The 26,537-nt window shown below is 41.9% G+C and overlaps 1 protein-coding gene across 4 annotated transcripts in view; it reads left to right on the forward strand.

The window, feature by feature from the left end:
- LOC106610138 (ena/VASP-like protein) overlaps nucleotides 1–26,537 on the forward strand; it is a 191,613-nt gene that overhangs the window by 138,006 nt on the left and 27,070 nt on the right. The window contains exon 1 of one of the 4 annotated variants that reach the window (XM_045713502.2): nucleotides 10,532–10,856. The exons of 1 other annotated variant lie outside the window; for it this stretch is intronic. In XM_045713502.2, coding sequence (XP_045569458.1) covers nucleotides 10,768–10,856 — 89 coding nt within the window. In that variant the 5' untranslated portion in view covers nucleotides 10,532–10,767. Of the gene's footprint in view, nucleotides 1–10,531; nucleotides 10,857–26,537 lie in introns of those variants that run through there. 2 more of the 4 variants (XM_014209335.3, XM_014209408.3) reach the window with 2 other exon arrangements.

Here is a 26,537-nt window from a genome sequence, read left to right on the forward strand (position 1 = left end):
TGAGTATATCATAATGAGTATAGCCTACTGTAACTATCATAATGAGTATAGCCTACTGTAACTATCATAATGAGTATATCATAATGTGTATAGCCTACTGTAACTACCATAATGAGTATAGCATACTGTAACTATCATAATGAGTATATCATAATGAGTATAGCCTACTGTAACTATCATAATGAGTATAGCCTACTGTAACTATCATAATGAGTATATCATAATGAGTATAGCCTACTGTAACTATCATAATGAGTATAGCCTACTGTAACTATCATAATGAGTATATCATAATGTGTATAGCCTACTGTAACTACCATAATGAGTATAGCATACTGTAATTATCATAATGAGTATATCATACTGTAACTACCATAATGAGTATAGCATAATGAGTATAGCATACTGTAACTATCATAATGAGTATATCATAATGAGTATAGCATACTGTAACTATCATAATGAGTATAGCCTACTGTAACTATCATAATGAGTATAGCATAATGTGTATAGCCTACTGTAACTACCATAATGAGTATAGCATACTGTAACTATCATAATGAGTATAGCCTACTGTAACTAGCATAATCAGTATAGCATACTGTAACTATCATAATGAGTATAGCATATTGTAACTATCATAATGAGTATATCATAATGTGTATAGCCTACTGTAACTACCATAATGAGTATAGCATACTGTAACTATCATAATGAGTATATCATAATGTGTATAGCCTACTGTAACTACCATAATGAGTATAGCCTACTGTAACTATCATAATGAGTATAGCATACTGTAACTATCATAATGAATATAGCATACTGTAACTATCATAATGAGTATATCATAGTGAGTATAGCATACTGTAACTATCATAATGAGTATAGCCTACAGTAACTATCATAATGAGTATTTCATAATGAGTATAGCATACTGTAACTATCATAATGAGTATAGCATAATGAGTATAGCCTACTGTAACTATCATAATGAGTATAGCCTACTGTAACTATCATAATGAGTATATCATAATGAGTATAGCATACTGTAACTATCATAATGAGTATATCATAATAAGTATAGCATACTGTGGCTATCATAATGAGTATAGCCTACTGTAACTATCATAATGAGTATAGCCTACTGTAACTATCATAATGATTATATCATAATGAGAATAGCATACTGTAACTATCATAATGAGTATATCATACTGTAACTATCATAATGAGTATATCATACTGAAACTATCATAATGAGTATATCATAATGAGTATAGCCTACTGTAACTATCATAATGAGTATATCATACTGAAACTATCATAATGAGTATAGCCTACTGTAACTATCATGAGTATATCATACTGTAATTATCATAATGAGTATATCATACTGAAACTATCATAATGAGTATAGCCTACTGTAACTATCATAATGAGTGTATCATAATGAGTATAGCATACTGTAACTACCATAATGAGTATATCATAATAAGTATAGCATTCTGTAGCTATCATAACGAGTATAGCCTACTGTAACTATCATAATGAGTATAGCCTACTGTAACTATCATAATGAGTATATCATAATGAGTATAGCATACTGTAACTATCATAATGAGTATATCATACTGTAACTATCATAATGAGTATATCATACTGAAACTATCATAATGAGTATATCATAATGAGTATAGCCTACTGTAACTATCATAATGAGTATAGACTACTGTAACTATCATAATGAGTATATCATAATGTGTATAGCCTACTGTAACTACCATAATGAGTATAGCATACTGTAGCTATCATAATGAGTATAGCATAATGAGTATAGCATACTGTAACTATCATAATGAGTATATCATAATGAGTATAGCCTACTGTAACTATCATAATGAGTATATCATAATGTGTTTAGCCTACTGTAACTACCATAATGAGTATAGCATACTGTAACTATCATAATGAGTATATCATAATGAGTATAGCCTACTGTTACTATCATAATGAGTATAGCCTACTGTAACTATCATAATGAGTATATCATAATGAGTATAGCCTACTGTAACTACCATAATGAGTATAGCATACTGTAACTATCGTAATGAGTATAGCCTACTGTAACTACCATAATGAATATAGCCTACTGTAACTATCATAATGAGTATAGCATACTGTAACTATCATAATGAGTATATCATAATGTGTATAGCCTACTGTAACTACCATAATGAGTATAGCATACTGTAACTATCATAATGAGTATAGCATAATGAGTATAGCCTACTGTAATTATCATAATGAGTATATCATACTGTAATTATCATAATGAGTATAGCATACTGTAACTATCATAATGAGTATATCATAGTGAGTATAGCATACTGTAACTATCATAATGAGTATAGCCTACAGTAACTATCATAATTAGTATTTCATAATGAGTATAGCATACTGTTACTATCATAATGAGTATAGCATAATGAGTATAGCCTACTGTAACTATCATAATGAGTATAGCCTACTGTAACTATCATAATGAGTATATCATAATGAGTATAGCATACTGTAACTATCATAATGAGTATATCATAATAAGTATAGCATACTGTAACTATCATAATGAGTATAGCTTACTGTAACTATCATAATGAGTATAGCCTACTGTGACTATCATAATGAGTATAGCATACTGTAACTATCATACTGAGTATAGCCTACTGTAACTATCATAATGAGTATTTCATAATGAGTATAGCATACTGTAACTATCATAATGAGTATAGCATAATGAGTATGTCCTACTGTAACTATCATAATGAGTATAGCCTACTGTAACTATCATAATGAGTATAGCATAATGAGTATATCATACTGTAACTATCATAATGAGTATAGCCTACTGTAACTATCATAATGAATATAGCCTACTGTAACTATCATAATGAGTATCGCATAATGAGTATAGCATACTGTAACTATCATAATGAGTATAGCATAATGAGTATAGCCTACTGTAACTATCATAATGAGTATAGCCTACTGTAACTATCATAATGAGTATATCATAATGTGTATAGCCTACTGTAACTATCATCATGAGTATATCATAATGAGTATAGCCTACTGTAACTATCATAATGAGTATAGCCTACTCTAACTATCATAATGAGTATATCATAATGAGTATAGCCTACTGTAACTATCATAATGAGTATAGCCTACTGTAACTATCATAATGAGTATATCATAATGTGTATAGCCTACTGTAACTACCATAATGAGTATAGCATACTGTAATTATCATAATGAGTATATCATACTGTAACTACCATAATGAGTATAGCATAATGAGTATAGCATACTGTAACTATCATAATGAGTATATCATAATGAGTATAGCATACTGTAACTATCATAATGAGTATAGCATAATGAGTATAGCATACTGTAACTATCATAATGAGTATAGCCTACTGTAACTATCATAATGAGTATAGCATAATGTGTATAGCCTACTGTAACTACCATAATGAGTATAGCATACTGTAACTATCATAATGAGTATAGCCTACTGTAACTAGCATAATCAGTATAGCATACTGTAACTATCATAATGAGTATAGCATATTGTAACTATCATAATGAGTATATCATAATGTGTATAGCCTACTGTAACTACCATAATGAGTATAGCATACTGTAACTATCATAATGAGTATATCATAATGTGTATAGCCTACTGTAACTACCATAATGAGTATAGCCTACTGTAACTATCATAATGAGTATAGCATACTGTAACTATCATAATGAGTATATCATAATGTGTATAGCCTACTGTAACTACCATAATGAGTATAGCATACTGTAACTATCATAATGAGTATAGCATAATGAGTATAGCCTACTGTAATTATCATAATGAGTATATCATACTGTAATTATCATAATGAGTATAGCATACTGTAACTATCATAATGAATATAGCATACTGTAACTATCATAATGAGTATATCATAGTGAGTATAGCATACTGTAACTATCATAATGAGTATAGCCTACAGTAACTATCATAATGAGTATTTCATAATGAGTATAGCATACTGTAACTATCATAATGAGTATAGCATAGTGAGTATAGCCTACTGTAACTATCATAATGAGTATAGCCTACTGTAACTATCATAATGAGTATATCATAATGAGTATAGCATACTGTAACTATCATAATGAGTATATCATAATTAGTATAGCATACTGTAGCTATCATAATGAGTATAGCCTACTGTAACTATCATAATGAGTATAGCCTACTGTAACTATCATAATGAGTATATCATAATGAGTATAGCATACTGTAACTATCCTAATGAGTATAGCATACTGTAACTATCATAATGAGTCTATCATACTGTAATTATCATAATGAGTATAGCATACTGTAAATATCCTAATGAGTATAGCGTACTGTAACTATCATAATGAGTATATCATAATGAGTATAGCCTACTGTAACTATCATAATGAGTATATCATACTGTAACTATCATAATGAGTATAGCATAATGAGTATATCATACTGTAACTATCATAATGAGTATAGCCTACTGTAACTATCATAATGAGTATCGCATAATGAGTATAGCATACTGTAACTACCATAATGAGTATATCATAAGGAGTATAGCATACTGTAACTATCATAATGAGTATATCATAAGAAGTATAGCCTACTGTAACTATCATAATGAGTATATCATAAGGAGTATAGCATACTGTAACTATCATAATGAGTATAGCATAATGAGTATAGCATACTGTAACTATGACCTACTGTAACTATCATGAGTATAGCATACTGTAACTATCATAATAAGTATAGCCTACTGTAACTATCATAATAAGTATGCCATAATGAGTATAGTGAGTATATCATAATGAGTATAGCATACTGCAACTATCATAATGCGTATAGCCTCCTGTAACTATCATAATGAGTATATCATAATGAGTATAACTGAGGAGGACATGTTTAACCAATCCTAAGTGAGGAAGACATGTTTAACCAATCCTAACTGAGGAGGACATGTTTAACCAATCCTAACAGAGGAGGACATGTTTAACCAATCCTAACTGAGTATAGGCTACTGTAACTATCAGCATAATGTGTATAGCCTACTGTAACTAGCATAATGAGTATAGCATACTGTAACTATCCTAATGAGTATAGTCTACTGTAACTATCATAATGAGTATATCATAATGTGTATAGCCTACTGTAACTACCATAATGGGTATAGCATACTGTAATATCATAATGAGTATATCATAATGTGTATAGCCTCTGTAACTACCATAATGAGTATAGCATACTGTAGCTATCATAATGAGTATAGCATACTGTAACTATCATAATGAGTATAGCCTACTGTTACTATCATAATGAGTATATCCTACTGTAACTATCATAATGAGTATTGCATAATGAGTATAGCCTACTGTAACTATCATAATGAGTATAGCCTACTGTAACTATCATAATGAGTATAGCCTGCTGTAACTATCATAATGAGTATAGCCTACTGTAACTATCATAATGAGTATATCATAATGAGTATAGCATACTGTAACTATCATAATGAGTATATCATAATGAGTATAGCCTACTGTAACTATCATAATGAGTATAGCATACTGTAAATATCATAATGAGTATATCATAATGTGTATAGCCTACTGTAACTATCATAATGTGTATAGCCTACTGTAACTACCATAATGAGTATAGCATACTGTAACTATCATAATGAGTATATCATAATGAGTATAGCCTACTGTAACTATCATAATGAGTATAGCATACTGTAACTATCATAATGAGTATATCATAATGTGTATAGCATACTGTAACTATCATAATGAGTATAGCATAATGAGTATAGCCTACTGTAACTATCATAATGAGTATAGCCTACTGTAACTATCATAATGAGTATATCATAAGGAGTATAGCATACTGTAACTATCACCTACTGTAACTATCATAATGAGTATATCATTATGAGTATAGCCTACTGTAACTATCATAATGAGTATATCATACTGTAACTATCATAATGAGTATAGCATACTGTAACTATCATAATCAGTATATCATAATGAGTATAGGCTACTGTAACTATCATAATGAGTATAGACTACTGTAACTATCATAATGAGTATATCATAAGGAGTATAGCATACTGTAACTATCACCTACTGTAACTATCATAATGAGTATATCATAATGAGTATAGCATACTGTAACTATCATAATTAGTATATCATTATGACTATATCCTACTGTAACTATCATAATGAGTATATCATACTGTAATTATCATAATGAGTATAGCCTACTGTAACTATCATAATGAGTATAGCCTACTGTAACTATCATAATGAGTATATCATAATGAGTATAGCATACTGCAGCTGTCATAATGAGTATGTTATGTAATGTTATTGAGTGTTTTCAGGGTTGGGGACAGATCATGGAATAACTCATTCATGTTATTAAGGGTTTTCAGGGTTGGGGACAGATCATGGAATAACTCATTCATGTTATTGAGTGTTTTCAGGGTTGGGGACAGATCATGGAATAACTCATTCATGTTATTAAGGGTTTTCAGGGTTGGGGACAGATCATGGAATAACTCATTCATGTTATTGAGTGTTTTCAGGGTTGGGGACAGATCATGGAATAACTCATTCATGTTATTAAGGGTTTTCAGGGTTGAGGACAGATCATGGAATAACTCATTCATGTTATTGAGTGTTTTCAGGGTTGGGGACAGATCATGGAATAACTCATTCATGTTATTAAGGGTTTTCAGGGTTCGGGACAGATCATGGAATAACTCATTCATGTTATTGAGTGTTTTCAGGGTTGGGGACAGATCATGGAATAACTCATTCATGTTATTAAGGGTTTTCAGGGTTGGGGACAGAGCATGGAATAACTCATTCATGTTATTGAGTGTTTTCAGGGTTGGGGACAGATCATGGAATAACTCATTCATGTTATTCAGTGTTTTCAGGGTTGGGGACAGAGCATGGGATAACTCATTCATGTTATTGAGTGTTTTCAGGGTTGGGGACAGAGCATGGAATAACTCATTCATGTTATTGAGTGTTTTCAGGGTTGGGGACAGAGCATGGAATAACTCATTCATGTTATTAAGGGTTTTCAGGGTTGGGGACAGAGCATGGAATAACTCATTCATGTTATTGAGTGTTTTCAGGGTTGGGGACAGATCATGGAATAACTCATTCATGTTATTGAGTGTTTTCAGGGTTGGGGACAGAGCATGGAATAACTCATTCATGTTATTAAGGGTTTTCAGGGTTGGGGACAGAGCATGGAATAACTCATTCATGTTATTGAGTGTTTTCAGGGTTGGGGACAGAGCATGGAATAACTCATTCATGTTATTAAGGGTTTTCAGGGTTGGGGACAGAGCATGGAATAACTCATTCATGTTATTGAGTGTTTTCAGGGTTGGGGACAGAGCATGGAATAACTCATTCATGTTATTAAGGGTTTTCAGGGTTGGGGACAGAGCATGGAATAACTCATTCATGTTATTGAGTGTTTTCAGGGTTGGGGACAGATCATGGAATAACTCATTCATGTTATTGAGTGTTTTCAGGGTTGGGGACAGAGCATGGAATAACTCATTCATGTTATTAAGGGTTTTCAGGGTTGGGGACAGAGCATGGAATAACTCATTCATGTTATTGAGTGTTTTCAGGGTTGGGGACAGATCATGGAATAACTCATTCATGTTATTGAGTGTTTTCAGGGTTGGGGACAGAGCATGGAATAACTCATTCATGTTATTAAGGGTTTTCAGGGTTGGGGACAGAGCATGGAATAACTCATTCATTTTATTGAGTGTTTTCAGGGTTGGGGACAGAGCATGGGATAACTCATTCATGTTATTAAGGGTTTTCAGGGTTGGGGACAGAGCATGGGATAACTCATTCATGTTATTGAGTGTTTTCAGGGTTGGGGACAGAGCATGGAATAACTCATTCATGTTATTGAGTGTTTTCAGGGTTGGGGACAGAGCATGGAATAACTCATTCATGTTATTAAGGGTTTTCAGGGTTGGGGACAGAGCATGGAATAACTCATTCATGTTATTGAGTGTTTTCAGGGTTGGGGACAGAGCATGGAATAACTCATTCATGTTATTGAGTGTTTTCAGGGTTGGGGACAGAGCATGGGACATCTCATCCACACAGTGTAGTTTAGAGACTACCCTCTGGCTCAGGTCAACCGCCCACCATTACTCAAATCACTACACTCCAATGATATGGCATGGTACTAAACGTCTGCTGAGAGTGTGTTTTTTGTGTGTGTGCGTGGGTGGGTGCGTTGCATACACGCGGTGTGTGTGTGTGTGTGTGTGTGTGTGTGTGTGTGTGTGTGTGTGTGTGTGTGTGTGTGTGTGTGTGTGTGTGTGTGTGTGTGTGTGTGTGTGTGTGTGTGTGTGTATGTATATGTATGTATGTGTGTGTGTGTGTATGTATGTGTGTACGTAGCCTCATAACTGACTTGAGTGCCAGAGACAGGTCAACTATATGTTTTTGACCTTGTTCAGACGGATATCTTCTACAAGTTGACAAGAGCAAACACTCATGACCTCCATCATTATCCAGAGCCACTGCTGGAGGACACAGCACAGGGCATCCCAATCAATACGCTCTATAAGGACAGGCCCCACATGTGCGGTCATGGCAACAGCTGGCTGATGGCTGGTTTAAGGTAGGGGCTATAGTAGACAATAGGGTGGTGACTGAGGGAGAGAGGGGTGTGCACCCTCCCCCTGCCTTAATCAGCAGGCTTTATGGAACCAGCTAGGACCCTGTGTGTGTGTGTGTGTGTGTGTGTGTGTGTGTGTGTGTGTGTGTGTGTGTGTGTGTGTGTGTGTGTGTGTGTGTGTGTGTGTGTGTGTGTGTGTGTGTGTGTGTGTGTGTGTGTGTGTGTGTGTGTGTGTGTGTGTGTGTGTTAGGTCTCCACCCTGTCACAGCTGGGGGTTGGGGTGGATGTGGGCTAATCTCCCAGGGTCAAACAGCAAGACAACAGTAGAACAACAGCAGGACAACAGCAGGACAACAGTAGAACAACAGCAGAACAACAGTAGGACAACAGCAGAACAACAGCAGGACAACAGCAGGACAACAGTAGAACAACAGCAGAACAACAGCAGGACAACAGCAGGACAACAGTAGAACAACAGCAGGACAACAGCAGGACAACAGTAGAACAACAGCAGGACAACAGTAGAACAACAGTAGAACAACAGCAGGACAACGCAGAACAACAGTAGAACAACAGTAGAACAACAGCAGGACAACAGTAGAACAACAGCAGAACAACAGCAGAACAACAGCAGGACAACAGCAGAACAACAGCAGAACAACAGCAGAACAACAGTAGAACAACAGCAGAACAACAGCAGAACAACAGCAGGACAACAGCAGAACAACAGTAGAACAACAGCAGGACAACAGCAGGACAACAGCAGGACAACAGTAGGACAACAGCAGAACAACAGCAGAACAACAGCAGGACAACAGTAGAACAACAGCAGAACAACAGCAGAACAACAGTAGAACAACAGCAGGACAACAGCAGAACAACAGTAGGACAACAGCAGAACAACAGCAGAACAACAGTAGAACAACAGCAGGACAACAGCAGAACAACAGCAGAACAACAGCAGGACAACAGCAGAACAACAGTAGAACAACAGCAGGACAACGCAGAACAACAGCAGAACAACAGCAGGACAACAGCAGGACAACAGCAGGACAACAGCAGAACAACAGCAGAACAACAGTAGAACAACAGCAGAACAACAGTAGAACAACAGCAGGACAACGCAGAACAACAGCAGGACAACAGTAGAACAACAGCAGGACAACAGCAGAACAACAGTAGAACAACAGCAGAACAACAGCAGGACAACAGCAGAACAACAGTAGAACAACAGCAGGACAACGCAGAACAACAGCAGGACAACAGTAGGACAACAGTAGAACAACAGCAGGACAACAGCAGGACAACAGCAGAACAACAGCAGGACAACGCAGAACAACAGTAGAACAACAGCAGAACAACAGTAGAACAACAGCAGGACAACGCAGAACAACAGCAGGACAACAGCAGGACAACAGCAGGACAACAGTAGGACAACAGCAGAACAACAGCAGAACAACAGTAGAACAACAGCAGGACAACAGCAGAACAACAGTAGAACAACAGCAGGACAACAGCAGAACAACAGCAGAACAACAGTAGAACAACAGCAGAACAACAGCAGAACAACAGCAGAACAACAGCAGAACAACAGCAGAACAACAGCAGAACAACAGTGTTCTCCTGCTGCTGTTCTACAACAGGCCTTTCAGTATCACTCATCTCTTTGTTGCTGGATCTGTGTCTACTCTGCACTCAGACTAGTGGGTTTTTATAATCAACTGTCAAGTTGTAGCCTGGTGGGTTTGTATAATCTACTGTCAAATTGTAGCCTGGTGTGGTGGGTTTGTATAATCTTTTGAGGTCATAGTAAGAGGATGATAAAACATCTGAGCTGTAGACTTACATTCCAAAGCTCCGTATGGCGTCATGGAAAGAAACACACCCAGTAATGTAAGACAAAGACAAAGTATTTTTGTTGTAAATAGAAGTGTTTTTTCTTCATCAATATGGATATCCACCACCTCCATGCACAATGCTTCTACATGCCTCAGAGTGTCAGCGATTCTGGATTCTTCTACAGCAACTACTCAGCCAGGTTGGTTGTACATTCATTTGTTAACACTTCATAATAACTTTAATGAATAATCATAAATAAATGTTTTCTAAACAGTTCACAAGGCATTCATAAGCATTAATACGAATTTAAACACATGTATAAATCAAATCAAATGAGCAATTATAATGGCTTATTGATAAAATGTATTATGAAGTGTAACCCATTTATTTTACTGTGACCAATTGGCAACTGTTAGGGAGGTTAATGAGAGTGAGTTAGTTATTCAGCGCAAAAAGATTGAACTGTATAAACCTATAATGTTAATGGCACAGTAGCTTCTAATGCAGTGTTTACCAACTCCAGTCCTTGAGTACCTACAACAGTACACATTTTCGTTGTCGCCCTGGACAAAAACTCCTCATTCAACTCATCTACTCATTCAAAATGTGTACCATTGGGGTACTCGAGGACCAGGGTTGGGAAACACTGTTTTATTGCATACAGCAGCAAATCCCCTAGTAAATGAATCCTAAATAATCTGAATTAATTTAGAATATTCTTGTTATTGAGTGAAAGGCTTATTTGTACTGTCGTTAGTAGTTGGAGTGCTGAGTTTTTTCAGTACACATACAAGCATAAAAATAGAATTAACATGAATAGAAATAGAATGAACATTCTACATGCAAAAACGATTATCAGGCGTTGGTTGAGAAAGCCTTCTGTGGAATTAAGTTGTTGGCACGGTAACTCTCCTCTCTGTAGTTATAATGTTGTTGAGAGCAGTAGCAACACTTTTGCAGTTCTCCATGGCTAATGTTAATATCTTTAAAAAAAACTGTGGTAGCAAGGATTATCTACACATACTGAGCAGCTCATGTTTTAGACAGAAGCGTGCTACATGGCAGACCAATCCGAACTCGTTCCTCGACATGTCCAGTCCAGCCCATCCATTATTTCAGCCAATCATGGCTAGCGGGAACGTTCCTGTCTTTTTCCGTGGCTAAACCAACTATGCTCGTTATTTAAATTGTATTCATATTTACAGATTAGAGGTCGACCAATTATGATTTTTCAACACCGATACCGAAACTGATTATTGGAGGACCAATAAAAGCCGATACCGATTAATCGGCCGATTTTTATATATATTTGTAAGAATGACAATTACAACAATACTGAATGAACAATGAACACTTTTATTTTAACTTAATATAATACATTAATAAAATCAATTTAGTCTAAAATAAATAATGAAACATGTTCAATTTGGTTTAAATAATGCAAAAACAGTGTTGGAGAAGAAAGTAAAAGTGCAATATGTGCCATGTAAGAAAGCTAATGTTTAAGTTCCTTGCTCAGAACATGAGAACATATGAAAGCTGGTGGTTCTTTTTAACATGAGTCTTCGATATTCCCAGGTAAGACGTTTTAGGTTGTAGTTATTATAGGAATTATAGGACTATTTCTCTCTATACCATTTGTATTTGATATACAGTTGAAGTCGGAAGTTTACATAGGTTGGAGTCATTAAAACTCATTTTTCAACCACTCCACAAATGTCTTGTTAACAAACTATAGTTTTGGCAAGTCGGTTAGGACATCTACTTTGTGCATGACACAATTCATTTTTCCAACAATTGTTTACAGACAGATTATTTCACTTATAATTCACTGTATCACAATTCCAGTGGGTCAGAAGTTTACATACACTAAGTTGACTGTGCCTTTAAACAGCTTGGAAAATTGGCTGATTAGTGTTTTACTTGCTATATTGTATTTACTTTGCCACCATGGCCTTTTTTTGCCTTTACCTCCCTTATCTCACCTCCTTTGCTCACATTTTATATAGACTTATTTTTCTACTGTATTATTGACTGTATGTTTGTTTTACTCCATGTGTAACTCTGTGTTGTTGTATGTGTCTAACTGCTTTGCTTTATCTTGGCCAGGTCGCAATTGTAAATGAGAACTTGTTCTCAACTTGCCTACCTGGTTAAATAAAGGTGAAATAAAAAATAAAATAAAATAAAAAATATGCACATTAATGGAGAAGCAGGAAAATACCATTAAGGGCCACATCTCTCTCTCCTGTTTGTGGCTTAATTCTCGTTCATTCAGCGTGCTGTACTTTAACATGTAAGATCGTTGGGGGTAGGCTAAAACATTCAGCTTGTCAGACATGTGGTGGACAGAGTGATTCCTAGGGATCGAAGTTGGAGCTTGCTGACATAGATTAGAGTTTCTACATCTTGTTGGCTGAATATGCATTGCATTAGTGAGCACACACTTAATATGTTTACTGCTCAGTTTATAGTTGTGTAAATCCTCATGCTTTATGGCCATATTGGAAATAGACTAAAAGGAGTTCCCACATCATTGTCTAAAAATGGTCTTGACAGTATGTCTATCCATTTTTTTATATAATCACACTGGCTACCCGGTCTTCCACCAAATAAAAAGGTATTTGTCACATGTGCTGAATACAGTGAAATGCTGAATACAACAGGTCTAGACCTTACAGTGAAATGCTTACTTACAAGCCTTTAACCAACAATGCAGTTTTAAGAAAAATAAGTGTTCAAGCATTTACTAAAATTAACTGAAGTAAAAAAATTATATATATACTGTAGTCCTTTGTCCTTACAGGACTCCCTTCCAGCTGGAATTTCTCTGTGCTGAGATTACAGCATTGTGCTTGTGTGAGAGTTAAAGCCTAGATAATTTAGCTTTAAGACGGGAGTGAGGTAACGGTCTCCTCGGAAGTCGCCTGTAATCCCGCCACTGAGACGTTCTCTCACAGCTGGTGTGTGTGTGAGAGTGTGTGCGCGTGTGTGTGGTGGAGCCGCCCCAAAAGGATTATACTGCACTCTGGGAAAAAAGACTAGAGTGCATCACCCACTCTATCCCCTCCCTGCTGCCCTCTCTCTAATAACAGGGTAGGAACTAAACATCACATTTTTCAACTCATTCACCAAAATGTGCAGGATGCCGCTCACAGCCATAAATATCCTCATCGTTATTTTGAGTTGATGCCATACACCAGCTGTATGTTCAGGAGCTTAGTGTTCTATGCCATTGCAACACGTGGAGGATCAGTTAGAAGCTTATGTTTTATTGCAATTTGTAGGGAGCTTTATGGCTGAATGCACCATAACACTTCTGACTTTACCAACATCTCTTGATAGCCGCTCACAATTCCACACAAATGTCCTTGTCCATTCATTAACAAAACAAAACGAACAAAGAAAGGAACGTAGTCCGCATGGTCAAACGCACATCACATGTTAAGGGGTGCTGGGCAGAAGGAAACTTGTACTATAAATGAAAGTGGAGAAACTAGTTGGATGCAATTGTTAGCCTTGACCTATGTGACAAATTTATGTCCGAGCCAGTCACTTGAGACAAGAATGAGAGGAGTCTGCCCTGTAGAGACATCTCTTACCCACCATAGAGCTCTGTAGAAACATCTCTTATCCACCATAGAGCTCTGTAGAGACATCTCTTATCCACCATAGAGCTCTGTAGAGACATCTCTTATCCACCATAGAGCTCTGTAGAGACATCTCTTATCCACCATAGAGCTCTGTAGAAACATCTCTTATCCACCATAGAGCTCTGTAGAGACATTTTTATCCACCATAGAGCTCTGTAGAGACATCTCTTATCCACCATAGAGCCCTGTAGTGGCCATGAGAGAGGAGTGAGGAGGCAGGGAGGGTACAGACAGGGACTGAATGGGAGAGGAGTGAGGAGGCAGGGAGGGTACAGACAGGCTGAATGGGAGAGGAGTGAGGAGGCAGGGAGGGTGCAGACAGGCTGAATGGGAGAGGAGTGAGGAGGCAGGGAGGGTGCAGACAGGGACTGAATGGGAGAGGAGTGAGGAGGCAGGGAGGGTGCAGACAGGCTGAGTGAGAGAGGAGTGAGGAGGCAGGGAGGGTACAGACAGGGACTGAATGGGAGAGGAGTGAGGAGGCAGGGAGGGTACAGACAGGGACTGAATGGGAGAGGAGTGAGGAGGCAGGGAGGGTACAGACAGGGACTGAATGGGAGAGGAGTGAGGAGGCAGGGAGGGTACAGACAGGGACTGAATGGGAGAGGAGTGAGGAGGCAGGGAGGGTACAGACAGGGACTGAATGGGATAGGAGTGAGGAGGCAGGGAGGGTACAGACAGGGACTGAATGGGAGAGGAGTGAGGAGGCAGGGAGGGTGCAGACAGGGACTGAATGGGAGAGGAGTGAGGAGGCAGGGAGGGTGCAGACAGGGACTGAATGGGAGAGGAGTGAGGAGGCAGGGAGGGTGCAGACAGGGACTGAATGGGAGAGGAGTGAGGAGGCAGGGAGGGTGCAGACAGGGACTGAATGAGAGAGGAGTGAGGAGGCAGGGAGGGTGCAGACAGGCTGAATGGGAGAGGAGTGAGGAGGCAGGGAGGGTACAGACAGGGACTGAATGGGAGAGGAGTGAGGAGGCAGGGAGGGTGCAGACAGGGACTGAATGAGAGAGGAGTGAGGAGGCAGGGAGGGTGCAGACAGGCTGAATGAGAGAGGAGTGAGGAGGCAGGGAGGGTGCAGACAGGGACTGAATGAGAGAGGAGTGAGGAGGCAGGGAGGGTGCAGACAGGGACTGAATGGGAGAGGAGTGAGGAGGCAGGGAGGGTGCAGACAGGCTGAATGGGAGAGGAGTGAGGAGGCAGGGAGGGTGCAGACAGGGACTGAATGGGAGAGGAGTGAGGAGGCAGGGAGGGTGCAGACAGGGACTGAATGGGAGAGGAGTGAGGAGGCAGGGAGGGTACAGACAGGGACTGAATGGGAGAGGAGTGAGGAGGCAGGGAGGGTGCAGACAGGCTGAATGGGAGAGGAGTGAGGAGGCAGGGAGGGTGCAGACAGGCTGAGTGAGAGAGGAGTGAGGAGGCAGGGAGGGTGCAGACAGGGACTGAATGGGAGAGGAGTGAGGAGGCAGGGAGGGTACAGACAGGGACTGAATGGGAGAGGAGTGAGGAGGCAGGGAGGGTGCAGACAGGGACTGAATGGGAGAGGAGTGAGGAGGCAGGGAGGGTGCAGACAGGGACTGAGTGGGAGAGGAGTGAGGAGGCAGGGAGGGTACAGACAGGGACTGAATGGGAGAGGAGTGAGGAGGCAGGGAGGGTACAGACAGGGACTGAATGAGAGAGGAGTGAGGAGGCAGGGAGGGTACAGACAGGGACTGAATGGGAGAGGAGTGAGGAGGCAGGGAGGGTGCAGACAGGGACTGAATGGGAGAGGAGTGAGGAGGCAGGGAGGGTGCAGACAGGACTGAATGGGAGAGGAGTGAGGAGGCAGGGAGGGTACAGACAGGGACTGAATGAGAGAGGAGTGAGGAGGCAGGGAGGGTGCAGACAGGGACTGAATGGGAGAGGAGTGAGGAGGCAGGGAGGGTACAGACAGGGACTGAATGGGAGAGGAGTGAGGAGGCAGGGAGGGTGCAGACAGGCTGAATGGGAGAGGAGTGAGGAGGCAGGGAGGGTACAGACAGGGACTGAATGAGAGAGGAGTGAGGAGACAGGGAGGGTGCAGACAGGCTGAATGAGAGAGGAGTGAGGAGGCAGGGAGGGTGCAGACAGGGACTGAATGGGAGAGGAGTGAGGAGGCAGGGAGGGTGCAGACAGGCTGAATGGGAGAGGAGTGAGGAGGCAGGGAGGGTGCAGACAGGGACTGAATGAGAGAGGAGTGAGGAGACAGGGAGGGTGCAGACAGGGCTGAATGAGAGAGGAGTGAGGAGGCAGGGAGGGTGCAGACAGGGACTGAATGAGAGAGGAGTGAGGAGGCAGGGAGGGTGCAGACAGGGACTGAATGGGAGAGGAGTGAGGAGGCAGGGAGGGTGCAGACAGGCTGAATGGGAGAGGAGTGAGGAGGCAGGGAGGGTGCAGACAGGGACTGAATAAGAGAGGAGTGAGGAGGCAGGGAGGGTACAGACAGGGACTGAATGAGAGAGGAGTGAGGAGGCAGGGAGGGTACAGACAGGGACTGAATGGGAGAGGAGTGAGGAGGCAGGGAGGGTGCAGACAGGCTGAATGGGAGAGGAGTGAGGAGGCAGGGAGGGTACAGACAGGCTGAATGGGAGAGGAGTGAGGAGGCAGGGAGGGTGCAGACAGGGACTGAATGGGAGAGGAGTGAGGAGGCAGGGAGGGTACAGACAGGGACTGAATGGGAGAGGAGTGAGGAGGCAGGGAGGGTGCAGACAGGCTGAATGGGAGAGGAGTGAGGAGGCAGGGAGGGTGCAGACAGGGACTGAATGGGAGAGGAGTGAGGAGGCAGGGAGGGTACAGACAGGCTGAATGGGAGAGGAGTGAGGAGGCAGGGAGGGTACAGACAGGGACTGAATGGGGGAGGAGTGAGGAGGCAGGGAGGGTGCAGACAGGCTGAATGGGAGAGGAGTGAGGAGGCAGGGAGGGTACAGACAGGCTGAATGGGAGAGGAGTGAGGAGGCAGGGAGGGTGCAGACAGGCTGAATGGTTAAACCTTGAGGTCTAAAATGGTCACAGTCACAGTATCCCTGGATCTTTACATTTATCATCAGCCTTACAGAGGTGGGATTTCCTCATCATCTGCCTTACATGTTTTTCATTAGAGGTGTCGTACTCTATTTTGGGCCTTGCAGTTCAAATGTGAATTACAATTAGCAGACATATCATTGGTAGCCAGAAAGCAGGGAGTGATAGAGAAAGGCCGTACCAATGAAATAGCTCACATGATGCAGCAGACAGTGTGTGATGCTGTGTTGTGGTCTATCATTCGGGTCTGTTCAGGTACGTTCCACTGAACCAGCAGCATTCAACAATTACCCTGCCCGGCAACAAAAGCTCTGCCTGCTGGCTAGCTGGGCACCACCCTCTCACTGCCTGACGCCTGCTCTGCCTCCAGGGTTCCCATGGAAACCCTGACTCTTTTCCCAGGCAAAATTTAATTTAGTTGTGTTGATGGGGAAATTAGGCCTACAGCCTGCTTTTAGAAAAAGGCTGCCCCTTACCTAACAGTTTATTTACCAACGCACCCATTTTAGTAGTCCTAGACAGGATCAGGAAACCAGGAGTGTGTCCATTAGTGCACATCGTAGCTAAACGTTTTGCAACTAAAAACATAAAATCCTCCAGGAAATGTTTAGAAAGTTCAAGCTCATTTACTGTATTTCTACACAATTTCAAAACTCTAAAATGATTTTCGGAGAGAAGCAAAAACCTGCAAAAAATGACCCCAGACATGATCACATTGGTTTCTGAGGCTTCATTCACCTCAGTCTATCTACAAACACATAGTCTATTAGCTAAAAGATTAACCGCTAAACATTAACTCAGCACCGTGATTTAAAACTATCATTTAATACGTACAGAGGGATCTCTAACAAATAAATGTGCTTTTTTATTTGTTTTACAGCAATTTTTCTGCAATTCTACACATTTTGCCTTGACTTATGCCAGGTTAATATATCATTAAGTGACTAACAAAATGAATGGGGGCCACCTGGAGGTCAGGGTCCCTGGGCACGTAGATAGCTAGCTAGACTAACGGGACTAATTTAGTGACTATCAGTGATTGACATATAGGCTTGCTTAATTCAAAATTCTAGAAACGTGGTGGCATACTTTCTCCTAGCTCGCCCATGAGGCTTATTTTACATGGTTAAGCACTCAGTGTAACAGAAGCCTCCATCCAGCCTCTCAATCCCACTGGTAGTAGTCTAGCTAGAACACATTTACAGTGTGTCACTGGAGGCATTTGTCTCAACTCCTACTTCTATATCCTTCTAAGCCTGTAATGGATTGTGAACTAACTCTCTCTGTGTAATTATTTTGATTGTCCAATGAAACAGTCAGAGGCAAGGAGAGCCGTGTGTGTGACATGAGTCATGAGAATTTCAAGGTATCCCCAAAGCAGAAACTAATCCCGGATTAAAATGGTGATGCATTTGAGCACTTCTATCCAATCCCAGTGAGCAAAACGGGTTTTAAAGATGACATTTCAAAAGCAAAACGGTTGAAATAACTCACACACGTACAGGGGTGAGTAATGTTTTTTAACTACTGGGTTATTGACTGGTTATATTGAATGGATGTTCCTTAAACTAAACAATTCAAACAAAGGTCTCAAATAGATATTACACACATAGCCTGTCCACGGCCATTGAATTATTCAGGGATAATTTTATATCTTCTATGAAACAAAGACCCAGAATTAGCGTCTATTTGTATCTATATTTTGTATTTTATTGGCCAATAAAAAGTACTTATGCATTTTTTTAAGGTGTAGTCTTGCATATAAGGAAGACCAACAGGGTTTAAAAGCCCAGAGTGTGTCACGTCCCGTAAGCTGTTATTTTCTATGGTAGAGTAGGTCAAGGCGTGACAGGGGGTGTTTTTCTATGTTATGTATTTCTATGTTCAGGTTCTAGTTTAGTATTTCTATGTTGGGTTTGTTTGGGATGATCTCCAATTAGAGGCAGCTGGTCCTCGTTGTCTCTAATTGGAGATCATACTTAAGTAGGGTTTTTTTCCACCTGGGTTGTGGGATCTTGTTTTTGTATTGCTCAGTGAAGCCTGCAGAACATGACGTTCGTGTTTCTTTGTTATTGTTTTTGTATAGTGTTCTGAGTTAATAATAAATATTTATCATGAGCACTCAACACGCTGCATCTTGGTCTACTCCTTATGACGAGCGTCACAGAAGATCCCACCACAAAAGGACCAAGCAGCGTCGTCAGGACAACTGGACATGGGAGGAGATTCTGGACGGGAAAGGACCCTGGAGTCAGGCTGGGGAGTATCGCCGCCCGAGGGAGGAGATTGAGGCAGCAAGAGCAGAGCGGCATAATTATGAGGCACTATACCAACCACAAGGCAAGTGCGAGAGGCAGCCCCCCCCAAAATTGGGGGGGGGGGCACACGGGGAGATTGGCAGAGTCAGGTTGGAGACCTGAGCCAACTCCCCGTGCTTACCGTGGGGAGCGAGTGACCGAGCAAGCACCATGTTATGCGGGGATGCGCACTGTGTCGCCAGTGCGCAGCTACAGACCGGTGCGCTCAGTGCAAGCTTCCCGCAGTTACCGTGCTAGAGTTGGCATTCAGCCAGGAAGGATTGTGCCTGCTCAGTGCTCCTGGTCTCTGGTGCGTCTCTTCGGCCCAGGTTATCCTGTGCCAGCTCTACGCACGGTACCCCCAGTTTGCCAGCACAAACCTGTGCGACCTGTTCCAACGCCCCGCGCTTGCCGGGCTAGGGGGGGTATCCAGCCAGGACGGGTTGTGCCCATCATAAGCTCCAGACCTCCAGTGCACCTCCAAGGCCCAGTGTATCCTGCGCCAGTTCTACGCACTGTGTCGTCAGTACGCCTGCACAGCCCAGTTCATCCTGTGTCAGCGACCCGCCCTTGCCGGACTAAAGTAAGTATCCAGCCAGGACGGGTTGTGCCAGTCATAAGCTCCAGACCTCCAGTGCACCTCCAAGGCCCAGTATACCCTGTGCCTGCTCTGCGCACCCGGCCTCCAGCGACGTTCCCCAGTCCGGAGCCTCCAGCGACGTTCCCTAGTCCGGTGAGACCTATTCCGTCTCCACGTACAAAGCCTCCAGTGATGATCCATGGCCCGGAGCCTGTAGGGATAATCCATGGCCCGGAGCCTGTAGGGATGATCCATGGCCCGGAGCCTGTAGGGATGATCCATGGCCCGGAGCCTGTAGAGATGACCCATGGCACGAAGCCTCCAGTGATAATCCATGGCCCGGAGCCTCCAGTGATGATCCATGGCACAAAGCCTCCAGTGGTGATCCATGGCGCGGAGCCTGCAGTGATGATCCATGGCATGGAGCCTGTAGCGACGGTCCCCAGTCCAGAACCTCCTGAGACGGCCTGCAGCCCAGAACCTCCTGAGACGGCCTGCAGCCCGGGAACCTCCTGAGACGGCCTGCAGCCCGGGAACCTCCTGAGACGGCCTGCAGCCCGGGAACCTCCTGAGACGGCCTGCAGCCCGGGAACCTCCTGAGACGGCCTGCAGCCCGGGAACCTCCTGAGACGGCCTGCAGCCCGGGAACCTCCTGAGACGGCCTGCAGCCCAGAGTCTTCAGCGGCAGTCTGCACCCCAGAGTCTTCAGCGGCGGTCTGCAGCCCAGAGTCTCCGGCGGCGGTCTGCAGCCCAGAGTCTCCAGCGGCGGTCGGCAGCCCAGAACCTCCAGCGGGGGTTCCAGTTCTGAGCCTCCGGCGATGATCCACGGTCTGGTTCCTCCGGAGACACAAAAGCGGAGGGATCAGCGGGCGGAGTGGGGGCTACGCCCCGAACCAGAGCCGCCGCCAAGAGTAGATGCCCACCCGGACCCTCCCCTATAGGTTCAGGTTTGCGGCCGGGAGTCCGCACCTTTGGGAGGGGGGGGGGGGTGTACTGTCACGCCCTGACCTTAGATTGCCATTCTATGCCTTTCTATGTTTTCTATTTCTTTGTGTTGAGCCGAGTATGGTTCCTAATCAGAGGCAGCTGTCTATCGTTGTCTCTGAATAGGAATCATACTTAGGCAGGGGATTCATCAGAGACATTTTCTCTGATGAATCCCCTTTCCGATTGTTTGGGGCATCCGGAAAAAAGCTTGTCCGGAGAAGACAATGTGAGCGCTACCATCAGTCCTGTGTCATGCCAACAGTAAAGCATCCTGAGACCATTCATGTGTGGGGTTGCTTCTCAGCCAATGGAGTGGGATCACTCACAATTTTGCCTAAGAACACAGCCATGAATAAAGAATGGTACCAACACATCCTCCGAGAACAACTTCTCCCAACCATCCAGGAACAGTTTGGTGACGAACAATGCCTTTTCCAGCATGATGGAGCACCTTGCCATAAGACAAAAGTGATAACTAAGTGGCTCGGGGAACAAAACATCGATATTTTGGGTCCATGGCCAGGAAACTCCCCAGACCTTAATCCCATTGAGAACTTGTGGTCAATCCTCAAGAGGTGGGTGGACAAACAAAAACCCACAAATTCTGACAAACTCCAAGCATTGATTATGCAAGAATGGGCGGCCATCAGTCAGGATGTGGCCCAGAAGTTAATTGACAGCATGCCAGGGCAGATTGCAGAGGTCTTGAAAAAGAAGTGTCAACACTGCAAATATTGACTCTTTGCATCAACTTCATGTAATTGTCAATAAAAGCCTTTGACACTTATGAAATGCTTGTAATTATACTTCAGTATTCCATAGTAACATCTGACAAAAATATCTAAAGATACTGAGGCAGCAGACTTTGAAAATTAATATTTGTGTCATTCTCAAAACTTTTGGCCACGACTATACATATGAGATGAGTAATGTAAGATATGTAAACATTATTAAAGTGGGATTATTTAAAGTGACCAGTGATCCATTTATTTACTACCTTTTTTAGGTTTGTGTTGATTCTTTAAAGGTGCAGTATGCTGCAACCTACTTGAACCAGAAAGATGGTTGTTTACCACCAAGTGCTAATATTAGCAGTAGCTGACCACAAACCAATGCAAGTCAGTGTAGTCTACCCCAATACACACTGAGTATACCAAACATTAGCTACACTTTCCTAATATTGAGATGCACCCCCCCTTTTGCCCTCAGAACAGCCTCAATTCATCTGGGCAAGGTGTCAAAAGTGTTCCACAGGGATACTGGCCCATGTTGATTCCAATGCTTCCCACAGTTGAGTCAAGTTGGCTGGATATCCTTTGGGTGGTGGACCATTCTTGATACACAAAGGAAACTGTTTAGCATGAAAAACCCAGCAGCAGACCTGGCACCTACTACCATACCCCCTACAAAAGCACTTAAATATTTTGTCTTACCCACCCTTTGAATGGCACACATACACAATCCACATCTCAATTGTCTCTAGGCTTAAAAATACTTCTTTAACCTGTCTCCTCCCCTTCATCTACACTGATTTGAAGTGGATTCAACAGGGGACATCAATAAAGGATCATAGCTTTCACCTGGATTTACCTGGTCAGTCTATGTCATGGAAAGAGCAGGTGTTCCTAATGTTTTGTATACTCAGTGTAGAACGCTTTAAAGATGTGCTGCAGTTGTATGAGTAGGCCTTTTGTATGTGTTGCAGTTCACATGCTCGTACCATCACTCATAGGGGCAGTGCATGATTTCTAATCTGCATGATTTGACCCTTCGCATTGTGTCATGTAGGTCAAGACATTTCCCACTCTGTCACCCTGACTTGCTCTTCTGTCACCAGTTTTAGCTTAGTTGTGTTTGTCACGCCGCCCTTTTCTCCAAGTTATTTTTCCGTCCCCAGCGATTGCGAAGCATTTGAATGAAACCAATGCTTCACAGAGAAGGCATGTTAACCATCGACCCCAAAATGCCTCCAGAAATAGGGCTTGTTTTTGTAAGCGGATCTGTCAGACACTAAAGAACTGAGTATCTTCTCAGGGACATGGGGTGGTCTTTGTGCTGTGTAGAAGCGCCTGTTATGTGGTTAAATGACGGAAATGTTCAAAAAGAAAGAAAATCCATCAAGATATAGAAGTCGTAATATACATCATTGCTAAGTACTACTTGACTGAGTAGCACACTGGTGAACTGTGCCTACAGTTTAGTCTAAAGTAAGATACCAGAGTTAGGTTTTCTGTCAGGTTTGGCTTATTGTGGTTTCATTTGAATGGCTTTTATTGATTCTATATCGATTGAGTTATTGACTTCCCTATTTGTAATGTGGTAGATTAAGATGCACTCACACCTTCTGTTTCATTTATCACTGTTAGCCTTTAGCCGTTAGCCTTTAACCTTTAGCTGATAGCCTTTAACTGTTAGCCGATAGCCTTTAGCCTTTAGCTTTTAGCTTTTAGCTGATAGCCTTTAACTGTTAGCCTTTAGCCGATAGCCTTTAGCTTTTAGCTGATAGCCTTTAACTGTTAGCGTTTAGTTGTTGGCCTTTAGCCGTTAGCCTTTGCTTCCTTCTGCTGAGATACTATTTCACTTACTGTGTCAAACTACTCCTCACTCAAAGCCTCAAATGAAGCACAACACACACTGTCCTCTTCTTCCTAACTGGCTGAGCTGTCATGTAAAGGGTAGGCCTAAACCAAACTTGCTATATCCAACTGCATGTTCAGTGTCTCCTCAAGGGCTTACTGTACAATGATTGGATATTTTTTGTGTGTCTGTAATTGATTGATTTGAGCTTACAGATTTACTCTAAAACATACCAGACCGCACTTCAATTGAATTTGAAAAGCACTTGCAAGGATAGTGATGTTGGCTGGTTCTGTGATGGTTGTCTGATGGATACTGAGGAGTCGTGAGAATGTGTCTGTCAGTGCCAGGCTTGTGAGGCTTACAGTAGGGTAGTAATCGAGGAGGGACAGCTTTGGGTCCCGACATGCTTTCAAAGCCTGACCCTCTAATATTGTTGTAGTAGTGCACATCTACTGGTACACAATATGTTGATAGAGGATGTTCTGAATCCTGCACTAATACTGCCTCAGCCATACACTGTGCTGTGCTGAGACATGGCTGAAGTGTCAGCCTCCATGTTCTCCGTCTCGTAAGGAGGAAGCAGATCGAAGAGGAAAGTCACATGCTGGCATTTGAATGCTGGTGAGGTCCTAGGGGCCTTGGAGACAAGACAACCTACTGTCTATCTCTGTGGTGGAATCTTTATTTAGTTTCGGATATTGATATGGCTTTTTGGGGGATATTGGAAAGACTTCCAGAAATATACTGATTTTTGCTTTCCGTGGTGAGGCACCCACTTTGCAAAATATTTCCTTTAAGAATTGCTGTCTAGAAATGACAGCTGTGAATGCACAGTGCTAATTTGACAATAAAGACTGAGAATGTTGAGTAGCTGAGTATTTAAAGCCATTAGAGCGGAGTTGTCCCTGTGGTATTCACGGTGAACATTAAGAACCTTTTCGTCACTTCACAGTCCCCTGAGGGCGTAAGTCAATCTCACCTCCTAGACCTCTATGAGTGAAGCATCTATAGCCTGTCATGCTGTCAGGAATATTACACCATATTATACTATATTACACCATGTTATACTATATTACACCATATTATACTATATTACACCATATTATACTATATTACACCATGTTATACTATATTACACCATGTTATACTATATTACACCATATTATACTATATTACACCATGTTATACTATATTACACCATGTTATACTATATTACACCATGTTATACTATATTACACCACACTATACTATATTACACCATATCACACCATTTCACACAATATCACACCATATCAGGGGTAAGGGCGGCAGCGTAGCCTAGTGGTTAGAGCGTTGGAATAGTAACCGGAAGGTTGCAAGTTTGAATCCCTGAGCTGACAAGGTACAAATCTGTTGTTCTGCACCTGAACAAGGCAGTTAACCCACTAGGCCGTCATTGAAAATAAGAATTTGTTCTTAACTGACTTGTCTAGTTAAATAAAGGTTAAAAAAAATAAAAAATCATACCATATTGTTATTCATACCCTTACATATCTTACCCCTTCGTCCATATACTAAAAAAAACATTTTATCGATGGGGATTTTTCCTTATATCAATTGAAAGAAGTCACCGCCTCCATGTATTGTAAAGGTGAAGCATGGAAGTTTCTCCACTTATGAGGAGTTAGCATTAGTGCTTTGAAATGTACTATAGATGTACTATGGTTGTACTTGTTCACCACATAATTGAATAGTTTAATTCTTGTTGTCGAAAGGAATGGAGAGTTTGGAATCAAGTCAGTCTCTGCCTGGACCAAAACCATGATGTGGATGCACATTCCCAATTTATCTGGTTTGACAGATAAATACCTCACATCTGGTGAACAGATAGTTAATTAGACGCTTCTGTTTTCTCTCACCGTGTTATTATCATAGATCAGCGACACACATGTCTCCGAACATTCTGAAATATGCAATTATGATACCACGACGCCACAGCAAAGCACAACACAGAGAGAGACATTTTTTTGGAGGGGTTGGGGTTAGTGTGCTTGTTTATAGGGTTTTAAATGGCTGTCTCTCCCTCTTTTTAGGGACATACTGTCAAATTTCAAACGGTACCATTAGATAGGCGTGGTTCCTTTGAGAGTTCCACTACTGAACAAGCTTGCTAACAGTACGGTACTACACAGCACCGCATCCACCAGCAGTAGGCGATACAGGGGTTAGAGGTCAACAATAAGGACATAGGGTGAATCTCAAACATATTTCCTCGATTCCTTGCATCCTCTCTCCTCACCTCTTTCTCAAAACACATTGGAGATTCTCCTACAATCCGTTTTGAGAAGAAGGGGAGGAGAGGATGTAAGGAATCAAGGAACTATGTTTGAGATTCACCCTATGTCTTTATTGTTGACCTCTAACCCCTGTGTCCTCCTCCACAGTGAACAGAGTATCTGCCAAGCCCGTGCCTCAGTCACGGTGACCTCTAACCCCTGTGTCCTCCTCCACAGTGAACAGAGTATCTGCCAAGCCCGTGCCTCAGTCACGGTGACCTCTAACCCCCTGTGTCCTCCTCCACAGTGAACAGAGTATCTGCCAAGCCCGTACCTCAGTCACGGTGACCTCTAACCCCTGTGTCCTCCTCCACAGTGAACAGAGTATCTGCCAAGCCCGTGCCTCAGTCACGGTGACCTCTAACCCCTGTGTCCTCCTCCACAGTGAACAGAGTATCTGCCAAGCCCGTGCCTCAGTCACGGTGACCTCTAACC

This window comes from Salmo salar, chromosome 01 (assembly GCF_965601325.2).
Source record: "Salmo salar chromosome 01, fSalSal1, whole genome shotgun sequence".
In the NCBI taxonomy this organism is placed as follows: Eukaryota; Metazoa; Chordata; class Actinopteri; order Salmoniformes; family Salmonidae; genus Salmo; species Salmo salar.